The sequence below is a fragment of the Amborella trichopoda genome, chromosome 5 (genome assembly GCF_054954075.1).
Source record: "Amborella trichopoda isolate Santa Cruz 75 chromosome 5, AtrichopodaSantaCruz75HAP2 v2.0, whole genome shotgun sequence".
Classification (NCBI taxonomy): domain Eukaryota; kingdom Viridiplantae; phylum Streptophyta; class Magnoliopsida; order Amborellales; family Amborellaceae; genus Amborella; species Amborella trichopoda.
In genome coordinates, this window is record NC_142340.1 from 37,278,850 (window position 1) to 37,297,797 (window position 18,948).

Consider the following 18,948-nt stretch of genomic DNA (forward strand, 5'->3'; position numbering starts at 1 on the left):
ACCATAGGAAGCTCAATCTTTAAGAATCTTCAAGAGGCACCATAGGAAGCTTAATCTTCAGGAATCTTCAATCTTCTGTCCATAGGAATCTTTAATCTTCTGTCCACAGGAAGCTCTCTTCTCTCTAAGAGGAAACCTTCCATCTTATGTACAGGAGGCCTTGCCCCCCTGTCTATCTAAAGGAACCACTATTCCTCATAGAAAACTTATCTATATCAATCTCAATCCCGCATAATAGAAGATTTTCATATGTGGGTGATTTTGGGTAGCACCAAATCCAAGTACTTTGATGAAATCCTTGCAAATCACAATGCTTAATCTCAAACAACACATTAAAATTAGTGAAAATAGCAACATAATCAAAATACCTGAATGAATATTGAAATAAGATGTGTTTGACTGACTTGTGATTGGACATCCTTGTAACCTCACTAATTTCAGCTAACTATATTTTCCAATGTTAACTCTAAATTAAACGTTTTACAAAGCATCCAAAAAATGAAAAATATGTTCTTTCAAAGGCAAGACGCAAATGATGATAAGCTAAAAAGTTTTATTTTAAAAATAACACCAAATATTTTTCCGAGGCAAAAAACTAATGATAAAACTACAAGGTCATCTCTTTGGTCACAAATTGGGCTATATGAGAGCATATCTGTATATACCGGGTATGTCTTACATTCTGCAAGGAAACGTTCCCAAAGGCTCAAATATTTTTGGGATGAAAAAGGAAAACCCAAAAGATATTATAACTCATGTAGGAATATATTTTCCATTTACTCCATTAGGTAAAATCTCATACAAGATTAATTTTAGGACCTTAAATTTTGGGTATGTAACCTTTTTAACCCATAAAAAATAATGTCTCGAAATTGAATGGAAATTTAGAGGTGAGATCTAAGTGAAATAAAAATTAAAATTTAAAGTTTTTATTTTGAAAATAATCATCTAGTAGATCTTTAGTGGTTCCAAGAATTTTAGATTGAAGAAATCCTCCCAAATAAGTCTTCTAACTGAGGGAGTAGATGTGCACTATGCTCCTTTGGGAACATAAACGATCAAAAGAAAATGCACTTATTGGAGAACAAAATTGACAAAAAAGTAGAAACGAGTGAATTTGTTATTCAATCAAACTTGTGTAATATGTACATAACAGCAGAGGGCTTACGCCACTCTGATGAACCTTCCAATAAAAAGGAAATGTAAATTTTTGGCGCTCAATGTCCATTAAACAAACGCGAAAGCTTGGGAGAATGCTAAATCAGGGGCAGTTTGAGGAGGTATAGAGGCTCTGCATGAGGTTACTGAAATCAATGCCTTCTCCACCTCCACTGGGGGGTTTCTCCTTAGTAGGGACACTATGTACTCCAAAACAAGCGCCTCACAAGGAACCATCAGAGGACCATGTCCTGTGAACCCAAACTCTTCTTCAGCCATCAATAGTAACTCTCTAAAGATTGAACGGTTAAGATAAGGCAGGGGGATCATGAATCGGCCTCCGTCTATTGTATAGATGACAAAGTGACCCTCATCGGCCACTAAGTCATTCAGTTCATTATCCGATTGTTGTCGTCTTCCTCGAGAGGAGCGGCTCTGCCATTTGGGTTTTATCTCCAAGAGCTTCTTAGAGTTGATCATCGTGGCGGCTGGGGCGTAGAGAATAGATGAGTGTAGCTTGTATGTAGGAGAATATAGAAAACCAGAAAGGACTTTGCAGCATTGAGTAAAAGTTAAGCGTTTATATAGAGCTCGCAATCCATGGCTTGTGTGGTGTAGTGTGGGGAAGGAAATGAAGAGGGAGAGATAGTAGTGCAGAGGCACGTGAACCAGGGTCTACAATGGGTCGGCATATGTGGGTAGTTGGTTTGGCAAGTTGGGCCTTGAATGTTTGTATCCATCTGCACAAAAATTCACTCACTCATTTGTGTGTAGGGGTCCATGAAAGATCTATTTGTTTCTAGCCCGACACAAAAATCTCACCACACATTCAAGGCAGTGATTTTTTGGGATGTTGGTGTATGAGAAACATAGCACAAGGACCATGGTCCTCGGTGTTGTGATATTTAAGAGCATGGTCATGAATGAGAGGGAGTCCACTATGTTTATGTTTTGTTCAATTCCCTTCCCACCATACATTGCATTGTAGGTATCTGGTTCTCTTTGAACTATCAATAAAGAGCTTTGAATATTGTATATACATATGTATGGTTCTCAATACCCCTCCACCCTTGACACCACAAAGCCCACTGATTGTACTTATTGTGAAAGAGACCTTACCTATCCAGACGTTCTCCTTGACAACCCCTGACCCCCAAAAGCAATAAAACAAAACATTAACTCCCACTTACTTTAGGAAAAAGTCCATGTAGAGCCGAGGCTCTAAACAATCAAATTAGAGGCCACCTAAAATGTTTTACTAGAAGACATCGTTTTGATGCTCAAATATCCTCAAGTCAATCATCTCGACATCAAGATGCATAGACATAAGAAAAAAATGGATTTAAAGTTTTGAAAATAATGCACTTTATAATGTTTTTGGAACGTCAATTTTCAAGATTTTCAAGTTTTCATAGATCTGCTCGATCTACAATATTTTCGAAGCTTTAAATTTTATAATTAAAGATGAAAATATATTTTACTACTATCACAAATATTTCCAGTATTGAAACCACATTTCTTAAAACTATTTAAAGGTGCGCTTGACTTTTATTGTTTAGAGTCCCCGGCTCTATACAAACCACACCCTTTACTTTATACCTCCTCTTAATAAAATGGGGATTGTATACCACAAAGTGAAAGTCTCGCGTGCACATGATGTGGAAGGTGGAAGGATGCACGAGGAGCTTTTTAGTAGTTGAGATTGAACAGGCCACATCCAAAAGCCGTAAAATAGTTTTATTTCCTATTTTTAATTTTATTGAAAGTTATATTTATTTAAAATTTGAAAAGTAGATACATTTTTTTATAGTGCACTTAACCAGTAAAAAATAATATTGAGCTAACAATTGACTCAAAAGCCCTTGAAATATGTAGGCGTATTTTTGTAAATTGTTTCTTCTCAAAATATTTTTATTTTTATTCGTTTATGCTCTATATAAAGTATATTTACTCAGGGAATTTTAAAAATATATGAAAACTAAATATAAAATAAAAATAAACTAGTTTGTGGTCATTTGTCTGCACGCTTCAAGCGTACACATCATGTGGAAGTAATACCATCCCCTACTACAAAATTTCTTCTATTTGGTACAAAACCCCTCTCTTCAAGTATGATAAAATATTTTAAGATATTGAACCAGGGAAAAGTTTATATAAGGATGCAACCTTATAATGTAGAACTACGGATGCACCTCAAAATCTATTAGAAAAGTTAGTTTTAATGTCGAAAAACCCTTTGATTGATCATCTCGACATCAAGATGTATGACTATGAAAAATAAAAAGATTTTAACTCAGAAATAGTGCATTTTACAACATATTATTTACAAAGTCTATTTTCAAGATTTTAATATGTTTATAGATCTACTTGATTTTAACTATTTTAAAAATTTTAAATTTTATAATTAGATATAAAAATGGATTTTGAGATAATCCTAAGAACATTTTTCAAAATTATATATCATGATAACTCTACAGCTATGGATGCATCCTTATGCCAACTGCACCCATTGAACCAAATTAAGCACACCCATAGCAGCTAGATTTCACATCAAGGTGCCAAGGATGATTGCAAAATCGGTGAAGTAAAAGTAAATGTTTTTACTTTCTACTTTCTTCATATTTTTTGGCTCGGTCTGCCCGAGGCCCTACCAGTTCCAAGGTCGAGCTTAGACTAGCTCTATGGTGATGAGGGCCAGGCCAGGGCTAAGGCTGGTCTGGCCCTAGCTAGGCCAGGCCCGGACCATTGCCACACTTAACACCAGCACATAGACAAGCTACTCACTAATACAATCTTGTGGACATTCATTCATGTAGAGAAGAAGCAAATAAATCTGCTTTTTTAATATACATGCAAACCATTATATCATTCGGACTCTTGGAAATTTGCATTAGTGAATTTTACATGAACCTGGAGACTATGGAAGGTCAATAACTTTGGTCCTATCCAAAATCACCCATATAAGGAAATCCCATATTTTGTGGGATTGATTGAGATAATTCCATATGTTGTGAGAATCAGATAATCCTATATTTGGTGGGATCGATTAAGATTGATCAATGTAGAATTGAAATATTCCCATAATTTGTGGGATTGAGATTGATATTGATAAATTTCCTAAAGGAAATAGAAATCCAAAAAGATTAAAACTATTGGATTTATCTATTGGTCTTTTGAGATATATGTTATATCAATAGAAAGTTTCATATTTTATGTGGATTCCTAATTATATATATGGGACGAAAGTGCAGAGAAAATGGTGGTTCCCCTAGAAAATAGAGCTTCATTGAGACAGAAACATTGTGATGGTGTATCTTTTGGACTCTCGAAGATTGAGAGGCTTATCTCTTGTAGAGAAGAGGTTCTCATGGAGATTTTCAATTGTTTCCCCTTGTAGTGAGATAAAGTCTCGCGTGCTCTCAAAATTGTTCTCTTTCTAGAAAGTGGTCTAGTTATGGAATAGTGAGAGATCGACAGTGGAGCCGTTTGGGAGAGCAGGTTTAAATGAGTTTGCTCGACTTGGGGTTTCTTGTCGAGGTTTGTTCCAAAATCTTTGATGTAACTTTTATTGGAATAGTGGTTTTCTGTTTGCCGTGCCTGTGGATGTAGCCCTTTTGGAGTGAATCGCGTAAATATTTGTGTTCTTGTGGTATGTGTTCCATACTTTATTTATCATACTTTATTTGCCAAATATTGACCGATCGGATTTATTGCTTCCATGCACAATAAGTGGTATCAAAGCACAACAAATAACTTGATTAAAAAAGATATGATCCTGTTAAGATTAATTTCAGTGGGCAACAATTCTAATAACATAATTGAATTTCATGCACTTGAGAAGGGGATTACCTTGGCAAGGGACTTGAATTATGTATCTCTTGTCATGTGAAAGTGACTCCAAGCTTCTTGTTGATTCTATGAATCGTCTTTGCAAACGTCTTTGGAGATTACGTAATGTCACACCCCAAAAATTTACAATACTGATATTCTTGAGATGTGGCAATCAAGACATATATACATCTCTTGATAGGACAAATTTACAATGGCAAATTCTTACAAAGTAACAAAAGAAAGTTTAAGCACAACTACAATATCTTCCAGAGTTGATCTTGACGAGCACTCAAAATGAAACCGCAGTTATCCTGAATAAAATGTTTACCATAATTTGATGAGTTTGGCTACTCAGTAAGTGATCATCATAATCCTAAAAATAATCATGGTTGAAAGATATCAATATTTTCAAAAAGGAGATCTATTAACAGAAATGCATTAACAGTTTCACTTTAAAAAATGCATAATTAAGTATAATCCGAATAATTGACGACAGTGTATAATTTTTAATGGCAGTGCATAATTCAAAGGATTTCACAAATTACCCTACTGGCGTCCCAAGTAGGTCACCTATATACCCCATCAGTGTTCTGATGGGTCCACTTAATCCCTATCGGCATCCCAGATAAGTCCACTTAATCTCTGCAGATCCACTTATACCTCACCGTCATATCGGATGAGTCCACTTAATCCCTACCGGCGTATCGCATAGGTCCACTTATACCTCACCGACGAACCAGATGAGTCCACTTGCATACTTAAAGTATTTCTAAATCTCTTTAAACATCCGAAAGCAACAATATCATGTACTCAACATATCACTGAAATTATTAATATGAATTTCAATGAAACCATTAATAACAATCACTTTCAATAACATTTCAAAAATAACCAGTCAAATATTTTGGGCTTAAATTTAGAAAGGTAGCAGTTCATAAAGACATTCTAGCATAATTGCCAATCTAATATGTATAAGAAAATTCTTATAGAAATTCAAGAATACGGAATTATCACAATTTATGGGATGTTAATTCGCAAATAAACATTTCACAGACAATGCTATAATTAATTGCAAAATATCAGTTTTCAAATAATACGGCAGTCATGTGCACATGAAATTTACAATGTCTAAATATTCAAAAATAGTAGAAAGAAATCTCATAATTTTACGAAAAGCAAAAATATCACATTTATTTCTAATAATTTTACAGTTTCTAAAATTTTCTAACAATAGATAAGAAAAATAAATAAATTTATTTTTAAGAATTTACAGCATTTAAAATTTCTAACATAGATAAAATATCACAATTTTATTAAAAAGACTATTTTTCAAAATAATGAGATCGCTTGCGCATAAAATTTATCGTGCCTAAAATTCATGATAATAAAAAAAAAAAATTATTTCATTTCATTTTTATAAAGAACGGATTATTTTTCGAGATAATGAAGTCACTTACCTAAAATATTTGATAAGGACCTTCCAATAAAAATTCGGCTAGAGAGAGGAGCTTACTGCGTTTGGACTAGAGAGAGAAAGATCTCAAAAAATTTTTAGGGTGGGAGTCCTCACCTCTCCTATTTAAATTCTTAATATACCTTATAATATTATTTTATTAAGTTACACCTCATACATGAGGTGTAACAATTATATTCCACATGAAACGTTTAAAGCCCAAGTCCACTAAAGGACATCGTAATGAAAGGAAAAAAAAATTAACAAAATGGTGATGGTCCCTAAAGACCATAATACTTATATGAACCATTACACTATAAAGAATTATTTATTTATATATATATATATATATATATATATATATATATATATATATATATATATATATATATATATATATATATATATATATATATATATATATATATTTGAAAGTTTAGGATTTTTACACGTATAATATTGGCTAATTGTATATCCAAGCTAACATCTTTTGCAAATCATCAATGGAAGATCCAATACGCTTATAGAGAGGCTAATATGGTTGCTGATTTCTTGGCCAATGGAGCGGTTTCTGTGAATGAAGCAATGGGGTGGCATGCTCACCCCTCAAACTTTGTAACCCCTTTTATTTTATTTGATGTTGCTGATGTTCCCTTGCCAAGGGTTGTATAAAAATTGTTCGTATAACATATTCTAAGTTTATTAATAAAACGGGTAGGGGCCTTAGGTTTTTGTAATCCATTTTAACCGATGGGCCAAAAAAATGATTCCCAGGAAGTGACCACATTAATAACAAGTGTGTATTATAATCCACATTAATAAAACTGGGGCCACTATGCCAATCAAATGGGGAATATTGTGGGCTATCAGAGGCGTCACGGGATCTCAGATTCCTATGTTTGCATATGTAGATGCATTACGGGATCTCAGATTCCTATGTCATATGTCAAGTTTGATTCCTGTCGTTGGACTAGGAACAAAGAAAAACAAAAAAAAAAATTCCATTCAGAAATTTGGTTTTGATTCAAATAAAGGATTCAGAGATAAATTTTACAGGCTTCACGAAAAAAGTGATCGTTTTTTTTTGGCTGGATTGTATTTTAGTATGACCTAGGTAAATTAATTAAGTGTAGAACATGGATTTGTTATGACAATTTTGTAAGATAGGATATTATTGTGTGCCAGGAATTTGGCATATTTTAGGCCATTTTGAAGGTGCTGAGACACATGAATTTTGATTATGAAAATTATTTACTTTTTAACTGGACACTTGAGGCAAACGAATAGTACCTTTCTCTATCTAGTGCGAACTTGGTACAGCACATAATAGACCTACTAACTGGGCAGATTGTTTCATCCTCAACAATGAGTTGTAAGAGAATACCCAATTAACATATTGATTGAAAAGGTTACGACCGTTTTCAGCCCACCCCTTCTAGGATCTTGCTAAGGCAGGACCAGCACCGGGTTACGGCCCTTATTATTTGGAATGTTTGTATTTACCTCATCGTCATTCGACTTTTATCCCAACCATTTGAGATTGGCTAATCTATATATTTACATCGACGTCGTAAATAAACGTCTCTCAATACCATATAAGGCCATCACTTCCCTCTGAAGACATCTCAAATTGCTAGAAAATGAAAAAACAATTATTGGAGTGCCAAATTGATAATAAAGAATAATGAGTTAAATTTCTATTGAAACAAAATTGTGTAATCTGTACAAAAGGGGCAAGTGCTTCCCCCTCAGAGATGAACCTTCTGATTGAAAGGAAATGAAAATGTTTGGGGCTCATTGTCCACATATCAAACTCAAAAGCTTGAGAGAATGGTATGATCAGGGGCAGCTTGACATAGGGCAAGAGAAGCTATGGAGCTTCTGCAAGTGGTAATGGAAATCAATGCCATCTCCACCTCAATTGGAGGATTTTTGCTCAATAGCGAAATAATGTACTCCATAACCAACGCCTCGCAGGGAACTTTTAGAGGACCGCATCTCGTGAATCCGCATCTCGTGAATCCAAACTCTTCTTCAGCCATCAATAGTAACTCCCTGAAGATTGGACGGTTAAGATAAGCCATTGGAAGCATGAATCGGCTTTCGTCGATTGCATAAATGACAAAGTGACCCTCATCGGCAAGTAGATCTTTTGGTTCTAACTTCCATTGTTGTCGCCTCCCTCGAGAGGACTGCCTCTACCATTTGGGTGTCATCTCCAAGAGCTTCCTAGAGTTAATCATCATGGCTTGGGTTTAAAGGTTAGATGAACTGAACTTTGTATGAGGAGAATATAAAAAAGAAGAAAATACTTGGTAGCATTACCAGTAGGTAAGGGTTTATATAGAACTCGGCCTCTGTGGTCTAGTGTGTGGGGAGAGAGAGAAGTAGCAGTGCATAGGCACGCGAAGATGGGCCAGCATGTGTTGATAGTTGGTTTGGCATAAGTGTGAGACAATCATGTGTCCATCTTCACATGCATTTCATTCCATATCATGTATTGGGCCAAGGAAAATAGCCTTATGTGTTTCACATCGTCGTCTGTGTGAAAAACTACGGCGCAAATGTAAAAACTATAAATATTAGCCCCAGTCCCGGTTCGAGGCGGAGCTAATGGGATGTATGGAGCCCTCTTTAATGAGTGAAGATGACTTTTTCATATATATATATATATATATATATATATATATATATATATATATATATATATATATATATATAGGTCGATCCAATGATCACGATTATATTTGGTATTTTAATTTTTTTATATAAATCCAAATCACTTGAAATTTTGGTGCGTGCTCTTTAAAAATATTAAAATCCAATAAAAATATTAAACAACTATTTCGTAAAAAGTAATTTGACTAAAATACCCTCAAAATATTGCAGAGGTATTTTGGTTAATTTATACTTTATAAATTATTTTTTAATATTTTATGCGTTGATGAGAAGAATTGATGCCTAAAATTTCACATGATTTGGATTTTGTAGAAAAAAAGTTAAAATTAAAATACGAAATAAGGTCGTGTCCGTCAGATAGGTCCAGTTTGAATCTAGACCGTTGGATCTATATGTTGCTATAGGCTAGTGGACCTACGACAGTATTTCCACATATATATATATATATATATATATATATATATATATATATATATATATATATATATATATATATATATATATATATATATATATATATATAACATATATATATATATAGAAGTGTAAGAAATGGGACTCCAAGTATAACTGCTTGACTTAATCCTTTAGCCATAATAAATGGTGTATTAATGCAATGGTGGTTATTACAGATAGAAGCATTAGATAATTTATAATTGATAAAGAGTCTACTACCATCTGCTGTATTTAAGATTTGAGTTGTCTTGTCAAAATATTTTGAAGGTACTAAACCTTCATTGATACAATTAAAGTCAGCCCCTGAATCTATTAAGGCTGAAGTTTGAAAGCTATAATCTTTTGCTACAATTATCTTGACATGAACAAACCATTTTTAAATCATAATTTTATCTATCAAATTAACAGAGGGGACAGTCACCAGAGGTGGTTTGGCTTCTGAAGTTTCTGGTATATCTCCTGGTGAATCAGGATCATATGTCATAAGCTGATCGAATTTGAGTTCATCTATATCTGATTCTGGTTGAGATAGATTTTGTAATTCTAAAGTCTTAATTCTAGTTTTTAATTGATATACTTCTTTTTTAACTTCTTTGATTTCTTGTTTTAAGTCTGAAATAGAAGGTTCTTTATGGTGAGAAGTAGTTGTTCACTTACTCTTTTCATAATAAAAGCAAAATTGTATTCATCAGGTGTTTTACTAATTGGAGGTGTTTTTGCTTTTGTTTTAGTTAATGTAATAAATTTAGTGATTACAGATCTTTTTTCTTCTGGATCTGTAATTTTCTCAATAATATCTAATATTAGATTATCTTCTTGAGTAAGCATGTGAAGATTATGTGTAGGTATAGGGCAATGACAATTAGTATCTTTCATTGGATTGGATGATTCTTTGTCTGTCGAAGAATCTGTAGAATCAGATGATTCTGTCCATAAAAGGTCATCATCCTGAATATGTTCTATTTGCGATTCAGTAGAATCTGAAGATATTGAATCATAATTGATTATATTATATAATTTTGATTTAATTGAATCATCTAAATGTAATGATTCTATTTTCTTTTTTAATTTGCATTGGTGTTTGTAATGACCAACTTTTTCACATTTATAACATACTAGAAGTTTCTTTTTATTTTTTGTACTTGGAGAGAATTTGTTTATAAATTTTTGTTTAGACTTTTTATATTGTTTATGTATTTTATTTGATTTGGATTTATATTTGTCTTTTTTATATTTTTTCTTTTTCTTGTATAGCTTTTCAAGTGTATTTTTCCTATCTATATGGTATCCAAATTGTTCACAGAAATCACCAAGTACTTTACGCTTGGTAATTTGTTGTTTATCTAACTGTCTTTTGAGTTTAAGATCAGTACATAAGGCTAATCCTTTAGCACATATTTCTACTGAAAGTTCTCCAAGTGTATATGCTGAGTATACTATAACTCCATTATGTTTCTTTCTAAGTCTGTCTTTAACTTTTTCTACAAATAAGTAAGGTAGACCAGCAATAAACTTTTCTTTCCAATGGTCTAATTGACAATCTTACCGTATTAATAATCTTGAGAAAAAGACATCCTTATACCATTTATAATGGGATAATGTAGGACAATGAAGATTAGATAGTAGATCTTCTGATCTTGCTGCTAATAATGTCGTACTGCCTACAAAATGAAGTGTAATGGTATATATTAAGGTGTTTACTGCATCACTTTCAGTATAAATTATTTCTTGATTTTGCTCATTTCTGGCAGTCCATTGTCTTGTATTGGTAAGAATTCTATTTTTGGTTTCATCATCAACATAGAAATCCCACTATCCTCTTAATCAGCCAGTGAATCCATTGACTATTGCTTTAGCAACCTCTTGGTCTGGATTGCCTGCCATTTTGTTTGCAGAAGCAAACCTTGTCATGTGTCTCATGACATCTAATATTTTTAATTCAGATAAACCATCTATTGTCCAATTAACTATTGATCTTCCTGAATAGGAAACAACTTGTTGTATGGCATCTTCCTCAAGCTGGACATTAACAGGTGTAGGTCTTTCATAATATGGTAAAACTGTAATTGGTTTCCAAGTTTTACCATAGGCTATTCTATTTATATCAATAGGTGTAGTATCCATAAAAGCATTTTCTTGGTTTTGTATGGTGTCTTCTATAATTGGTTCTACTTCTTGGAGCATCATTGTTTCATGCTCTGGAATTTTTTATTTTTCTTTATCTGAAGATTCTGGTAATGGAACAGGTATATTTGGTGTAGGAATACTGAGTTTGGGAGAAGGAATTCCTTTAATGTCTAATTGAGCTAATTTGGCTATTAACTGATCCATTAAGGTTTTGTTATTTTCACCAATATGAAATTTATTTTTATTAAGTTCTGGAGGTGGTTTGAGAGTTACCTCCTTCGAAACTAATCTTTCTATACGTTCTGTTTGTTTTCCTAAAGATTGCATATAGAAATTAGTGTAATTGTTTTGTTTCACAATATAGGGAATAAGTTCTTGTTTTTTACTTATTTCTTTCGGTAATATTTAATATGGTGTGGCAATTATATCATATATAGATTGTGGTGGTTCTCCTTTACTTAATGGGGTTACTCCTTTGAGTATTATAATTTTTTTAGGAGGGTGTGTACTAGCAGTAGTAGTACCATCTATGCTAATGTATGTTTTTTCTTCTAAGGTTTGAAGATTATCGAATGAAGGAATATTTATTTTATGTTGAATACATATTTCTTTTAACCATATAAAAAATCCTTTTGTTTCTCTTTCTTTTTTGAGAAATTTATTATATTTTTTATGAAATAATTCGATTAACCTAGGTTGAAAGGTTTGAAGATACCATTTCCTCATATTTTGATTTTCTAAAGAAAGATAATCGTTTTTAAGATAATCAATATTAATTTTCTTTTTTTTTCTTTCTAATTTAGCAGCTAAATATGCTGCTATATATTCATCATCATATGTATTATTGATATTTATCTCTTCTTCTGTATCATCTTCTATTTATAATGTAAGTGTTTGAAATTCCTCTATATTGGGTTCAAGAGTATATGTAGGAAGGACTACATGATCAGCCGTTCTTCTTATTCCTTGTAATTGGAAATCTGAAGATGGTATAGGTTGTGAAGCGGAAGGAAGTATGATAACATCAAGAGTAGTATGACAGGATTTTCTAACAGGTATTAATGGTTTTTTGATTCATTTCCTATTAATATCTATGTCATCCTTGACTATAGATTGTTGGAATTTTATTTCAATGTTTCCATCTGGATGTTCGATTATTTGGTTTGGAGTATTATTTCTAGGTGCTTCTTGGGGTTGATTTGCATGTTGTAATGCCCAAGACTGAGGTAGAATAATATCGGACCAAGTAATTGTTTTGGGTACAATTGTATGTGATTTTTCTATATTTGTTTGAAATAATATAGTTTGATCTTTTTTATCAACTTGCATAATATTAGGACAAAGGGTATTCATTACTTTGTAATAAATTCTGTATACTATTGCTAAATTCTGAGAACCATGTATCATATTAAATCCATGAGTTTTCAAATTTATAGATAATATATCTAATATGTTTGAGTCTGTTAAAGAAACAAAAAAATTTAGAAAGCAATTAAAATATATTGGTCCACTACATAGGCTGGATTCTACCATACCTAGGAGTGAATCTGAGAAGTTATTGTGTCTTGTATCTCTTAGGCATACAAGCACTGAGGTGTTTAACGCTAGTCGGGTTAAAGGTTTAATAGCTATTTGGATTAACCCAATGTGCAAATATTTATAATTATTTTCTTTATGTTTTTCAATAATTTTTCTTGATAATAATTGAAAGTCTTCTTGGTTCTAAGTTACTGATAGACTTTCTTCTACTGTTTTTATAGCATAACCTAATTTGAATTTAAATGATCTTTTTTATAAATATCTTTTATTGGTACCTTAGGAATATTCCAATTTTGGATACAATTTTCAATATCATTTACAATAATCTCTTCCTTATTTTTAACTCTTAATGTCTGAGATTGAGTTGCAGCATTACGTTTTAGATTCCTAATTAAATTTGCCATCTGTAGGTTGAGGATAATGACAATCTGGACAATCAAGGGTCCAGCGTTTTCCCCTAAGCGGCTCTTCTTGGCCTTGGCGGGTACTTTGCCTAGACTTATCCTTTTGTCTCTTGTCTTAACTCTCGGACCAACTTTCTTAGATGTAAATTTAAGTAAGTTTCTACAGTAATGTTGTAACTTTTACTCTTAACAGTTTACTGTTGGCTCTGATACCAAAACTAAAGGAAATCAATAATGTCAAAAGTCAGTTACAAAATAGAGAAAAATTCCTTTGCACTTTAAAACAAGAAATTAAATATAAGTATATAGAAGAACAAATACAATATCCTTTGATCCAACAAAAGATTCAATCAATTCAACAACAAATAGAAACCTCTATATGTAGTGAGCATCCCAATGCTTTTTGGGAAAGGAAAAAACATAGTATTAGTCTACCATATGAACAAAGATTTGATGAAAAACAAATACCTACAAAAGCTAGACCAATACAAATGAACACTACTTTATTAGACACGTGCAATAAAGAAATTGATGACCTCCAAACGAAAAAGTTAATACGACCAAGCTCATCACCATGGAGTTGTGCAGCTTTCTATGTCAATAAAAATGCTGAAAAAGAAAGAGGAGTCCCTCAATTAGTTATTAACTATAAACCTCTTAATAAAGTTTTAAGATGGATTAGATATCATATCCCCAATAAAAAAGATTTATTAGATAGAGTAGCCAATGCTTGTATCTTTTCCAAATTCGATATGAAATTTGGATATTGGCAAATACAAATTCAATAACAAGATAAATACAAAACAACATTTAATATACCATTTGGACAATATGAATGGAATGTAATGCCATTTGGTTTAAAAAATGCTCCATCAGAATTTCAAAAAATAATGAATGATGTCTTTAATTCTTATTATCAATTTATGATAGTTTATATTGATGATGTCTTGATCTTTTCTGAATCTATAGATTAACATATCAAACATATTAATACTTTTATTCATGCAGTCCAGAATGCCGGATTAGTTGTATCGGCAAAAAAGATAACTTTATTTAAAACCAATATTAGGTTTCTAGGACACATGATTAATCATGGCACCATTATTCCAATAGATCGATCAATACAATTTGCTGATAAATTCCCTGATCAAATACTCGATAAGAAAGAACTTCAAAGGTTCTTAGGATGTTTAAATTATGTAAGTGATTTCTATCCTAATCCTGCCATAGATGCTAAACCCTTACATGATAGATTACAAAAGTATCCTTTACCATGGACGCATATTCATACTAACGCAGTTCAACTAATTAAACAAAAGGTAAAAACCCTTGTTTGCCTTTCTCTTCCTCGTCCTACTGCTTTCAAAATCATAGAATGTGATGCCTCCGAAATAGGCTTGGGTGGTATTCTCAAGCAACGCATTGATAATCAGGAACAACTACTCAGGTATACCTCTAAAGCCTGGAACTCAACCCAGCAAAACTATTCTATGGTAAAAAAAGAATTACTTGCCATTGTACATTGTGTTATAAAATTTCAGAGTGATATTCTCAATCAACAATTTCTCATCAGAACTGATTGTAAAGCTGCTAAAGATATTCTGCAAAAAGATGTTCAAAATCTTGTTGCTAAACAAATATTTACCCGCTGGCAGGCTATCCTGTCCGCCTTTGATTTCACAATTGAACATCTTCCCGGGTCTTCCAATTCTCTTCCTGATTTTCTTACCCGTGAATTTTTGCAGGGGGGCAACACTGACGCTAACGACGGAAAATCACCACTATCACTTGCACTACAGCTCTTTGTAGCTAATAAAAATAATACTACTCTATCACATCCACCTACTCTTATGGGTTTTCGTGGCAATTCTCGCAATGACAAACGCCCATTGAATATAATACCATTTGAAGGTGAATTCCCGCATTTGGCAACCATTTCACTTTCCAATTCTCCTATTCACCAAATTACTTACCCAGAGCTAATACATCTACTCCTGCTTATTCCCAAGCACAATCCAAATCAAATCAGAAGCCTAATTTTCCTAGGTCTTCATACATTGCAAGAGCCTACCTTATGGACATCACCATTGATGATCACCATATAAATATGGACCCTATCAAACTTGCTCCATTATACTTGATAAATCATTTGAATCCAACCAATGGAGTCAAAACTATAGAATATTATGAAACAATTCTCATAGAAATAGGATCCATATATGTTGTCCATTACTACCAACAAAATACTAGAGTCATTGCTTACTCCAAAATCCAGATTAAGAAATTACTCTCTTATGATGAGTGGGGTTGCAATCCTGCTCAAGGGAAGTAATTACATAATCCTGATTTTTCATACAAATATTATAAATATGCCGAATACATAGAAGCTTGACATAAAATGTTTTATTATCAAAATCCAAACAATACTCATAGTTGGTATATCCAGTTCAGATTACCGATTTTCGAACGATTCCCTAACTGGTTTAAAAATTGGTTTTTAGTTTGGGGATCAACTACTTCAATTTTACCTCCTGCTTTCCAAAAAGTGCAGGAACAATTTGTGCAGTTCAATAATAGTGATAATAATACTGACAATCACCTATAGTTTGTGGCACTATACGAACTCCCATGGATTATGAAATGGGAATATTCAATCTCTGTTAATAATACAACCGACCATACCTATATTCCAAGACTGGGCAAAACCATCTCAGTTAAATGGTGGGACATCTTTAATATGGATCCCACAACTATAGTTCTCAAAAGAATACCTCCACAAAAACCTATATATAACTCAAGTCCAAGTGACCATAATAAAGCCAATACTTCATTTGACTTTCCCACATATTTACGAAATATGCTTCAATCAAACCCGAATGCTTCCAAAGAAATGCTAGAACAACAAATGAAGGAGATCTTTGCAGAAGCAAGAAGAAAACCGGTCTCATCAGATGAAACCGTACAATCCTCACCATTGCACACCAATAAATATTTCCCACTTGAAGAAGCAGACCTAGAAGAGGAAGAAACAGACCCATAAGAAGAAGACCCCAATGAATTCAGCCAAAGACCATAAAGATACTACACAGTACCAGGTCACCTCATATATATCATCCCAAGTTACTTTCCATACCACATATCACCTCAAGCCACTATATACGACAAATGATTGATGCCCTTCACTATAGCGGCCGACACATACGACAAATAAGGCACTATGATGCTGACATAAGAAGACAAAAATGTCACTGTTTAAGATGCATCTTTAAGCATCTTCTTTTTCTTTTTGTCTTTTCCTTTTTTGCTTTTTTGCTTTATGTCCTTTCCTCTCCATTTTGGTCTCATCAAGTCATCTCACCTCTCTCATCAAGTCACTTCAGCTCTTTCCTTCTTCACGAAGCAACCTCATCCTTTGCTTATAAAAGGAACACTCTTCCTCATTCAGAGGCAGGTCTCCAACCTTCTTCCTTCTCACACTCCGCTCTGCTCTCTCTCTGCCTTCTTCATCTCTCTCTCTGCTCTCTTCATCCCTTTGCTCTCTCATTCCCTTGCTCTCTAAGCAAGGCCATCACTGCTGTCCCGACCTCACAGCCAGAACCTGTCTCATGCTATCCAGGTTTTTTCTATCTTTTTGATACATCAAACCAGGTTCTCTCTTATCTTATTATCTCAGTTTTCTATCTTAGTTTTTAAAATGTGTGACTGTAACTTCCATACACTCCCATCATATTGTCCTCACAACTGGAAGTTATTCTCCAGTTATTGTATCTGTAAACAGTAAAGTGTTTGTTTAAGATTTGTTTCATTTATAGTTTGTTATGTTTCAATCGGTTTGATTATAGTTTGTAATCTGTGATACATATATAAGATCTAATGTTTTAATGCAGTTTAAAATTGTCTTCAGTATTAAAATAGGTGATCACACACACACATCGTGGTTTGTTATTGACATTTCAGTTATTCCTTGTATTATACTACTTGTATTTTTCCTTAATTATATCCGAATATTACAATATATATATATATATATATATATAAAGATGGGATTAGCCCACTAGCGTATAGGACCATATGAGCCCAACAGCCCAGATTGAATTTGGGCCGATTTGACAATTATGGATGTTCGATAGTGCTTGAATTTTAGTTTTTTTTTCTACCAATCCAAATCATTTGAAATTTTACATGTGTATTCTTCTCATCAAGGCGCACCTAATAAAAATATAAAACAATTATTCGCAAAAACTAAAATGATCAAAATACCCCTCGAAACATTTTAGGGGTATTTTGATCAATTTATTTCATGTAAAATATTTTTTTGATATTATTAGAAGATTAACCTATTTTTTATGAACACACTTATAAAATTTCAAGTGATTTAGATTTGTAAAAAAAAAAAAGAGTAAAATTCAAACACTAACGGACATCCGTGACAGTCAGATCGGCTCAAATTCAATCTGAACCATTTGACTCATAGGTTCATATGAGTTAGTGGGGTAACCCCAACTTTTTCCATATATATATATATATATATACTCAATAGTTTTGAACACTTGAAATTCTTATCTCACTGTATAGTACTTTTTTTTTTAGGGGTATTTTAGGTAATTAATAAAAAATAAAGTAAATTCTTGATATAAAGATAAACATTTATTAGTTATAGTGGATAAAATGACATTAAGTTTTTTAGAAATATCTATCATACCCCTCCTAATGGCAAAAATGTCTTTAATAATAAAAAATTGCATTACCAAACAATAGGTACAAGAAGGATGTGGTTTGTATAAGTCCGAGGCTCTAAACAATCAAAATAAGACACACCTTTAAATAGTGTCGAAAGATGTTATTTCAATACTGTAAATGTATAATAGTTTAATGGAGTAAATATGTTCCTATTTTATGTAAATTTTTTTTTTAAAATGGAAAAGATTAAGATTAAGCGAATTTTGGAAAGCTAAAGAAAACAATATTTTACACAAGTTTATATAAAACAAGTCAAATTTTGATTGGTTTTTACATAATGTATTAAACTAATTTTAAAAAATCAAACTTTTTGACCTTTTCATTTGTTATGCCATATGTATTTCTAAATTTTTATATGGAGAAAAAAGTTCGACCGGTTTGGCTAGCAGTTGGAGTAGTTTTGATTGGACCAACCCCTTCGCATATTCATGATGTTACGAAAATTTATTTTCATATCTAATTATAAAATTTATAGCTTAAAAAATAGTGAAAATCTTAATTACCCAAAAAAAAGTGTTGATGACGCTGATCTATGAACACTTGAAAAAAAATTAAAATTGA

The 18,948-nt window shown here is 32.7% G+C and overlaps 1 protein-coding gene across 1 annotated transcript; it reads right to left on the minus strand.

Annotated features, from left to right (window-relative positions):
- Nucleotides 1–1,227: 1,227 nt before the first annotated feature.
- Nucleotides 1,228–1,638, minus strand: LOC105420208 (auxin-responsive protein SAUR36-like). The gene has a single exon (XM_011622953.3). The coding sequence runs from the start codon at nucleotides 1,636–1,638 to the stop codon at nucleotides 1,228–1,230; it is 411 nt and encodes a 136-aa protein (XP_011621255.1).
- Between the last annotated feature and the right edge of the window lie 17,310 nt (nucleotides 1,639–18,948).

Excerpts from the sequence above, each read along its gene's own strand:
- LOC105420208 (XM_011622953.3), bottom strand. The coding sequence starts at position 1,638 with ATGATCAACTCTAAGAAGCTCTTGGAGATAAAACCCAAATGGCAGAGC.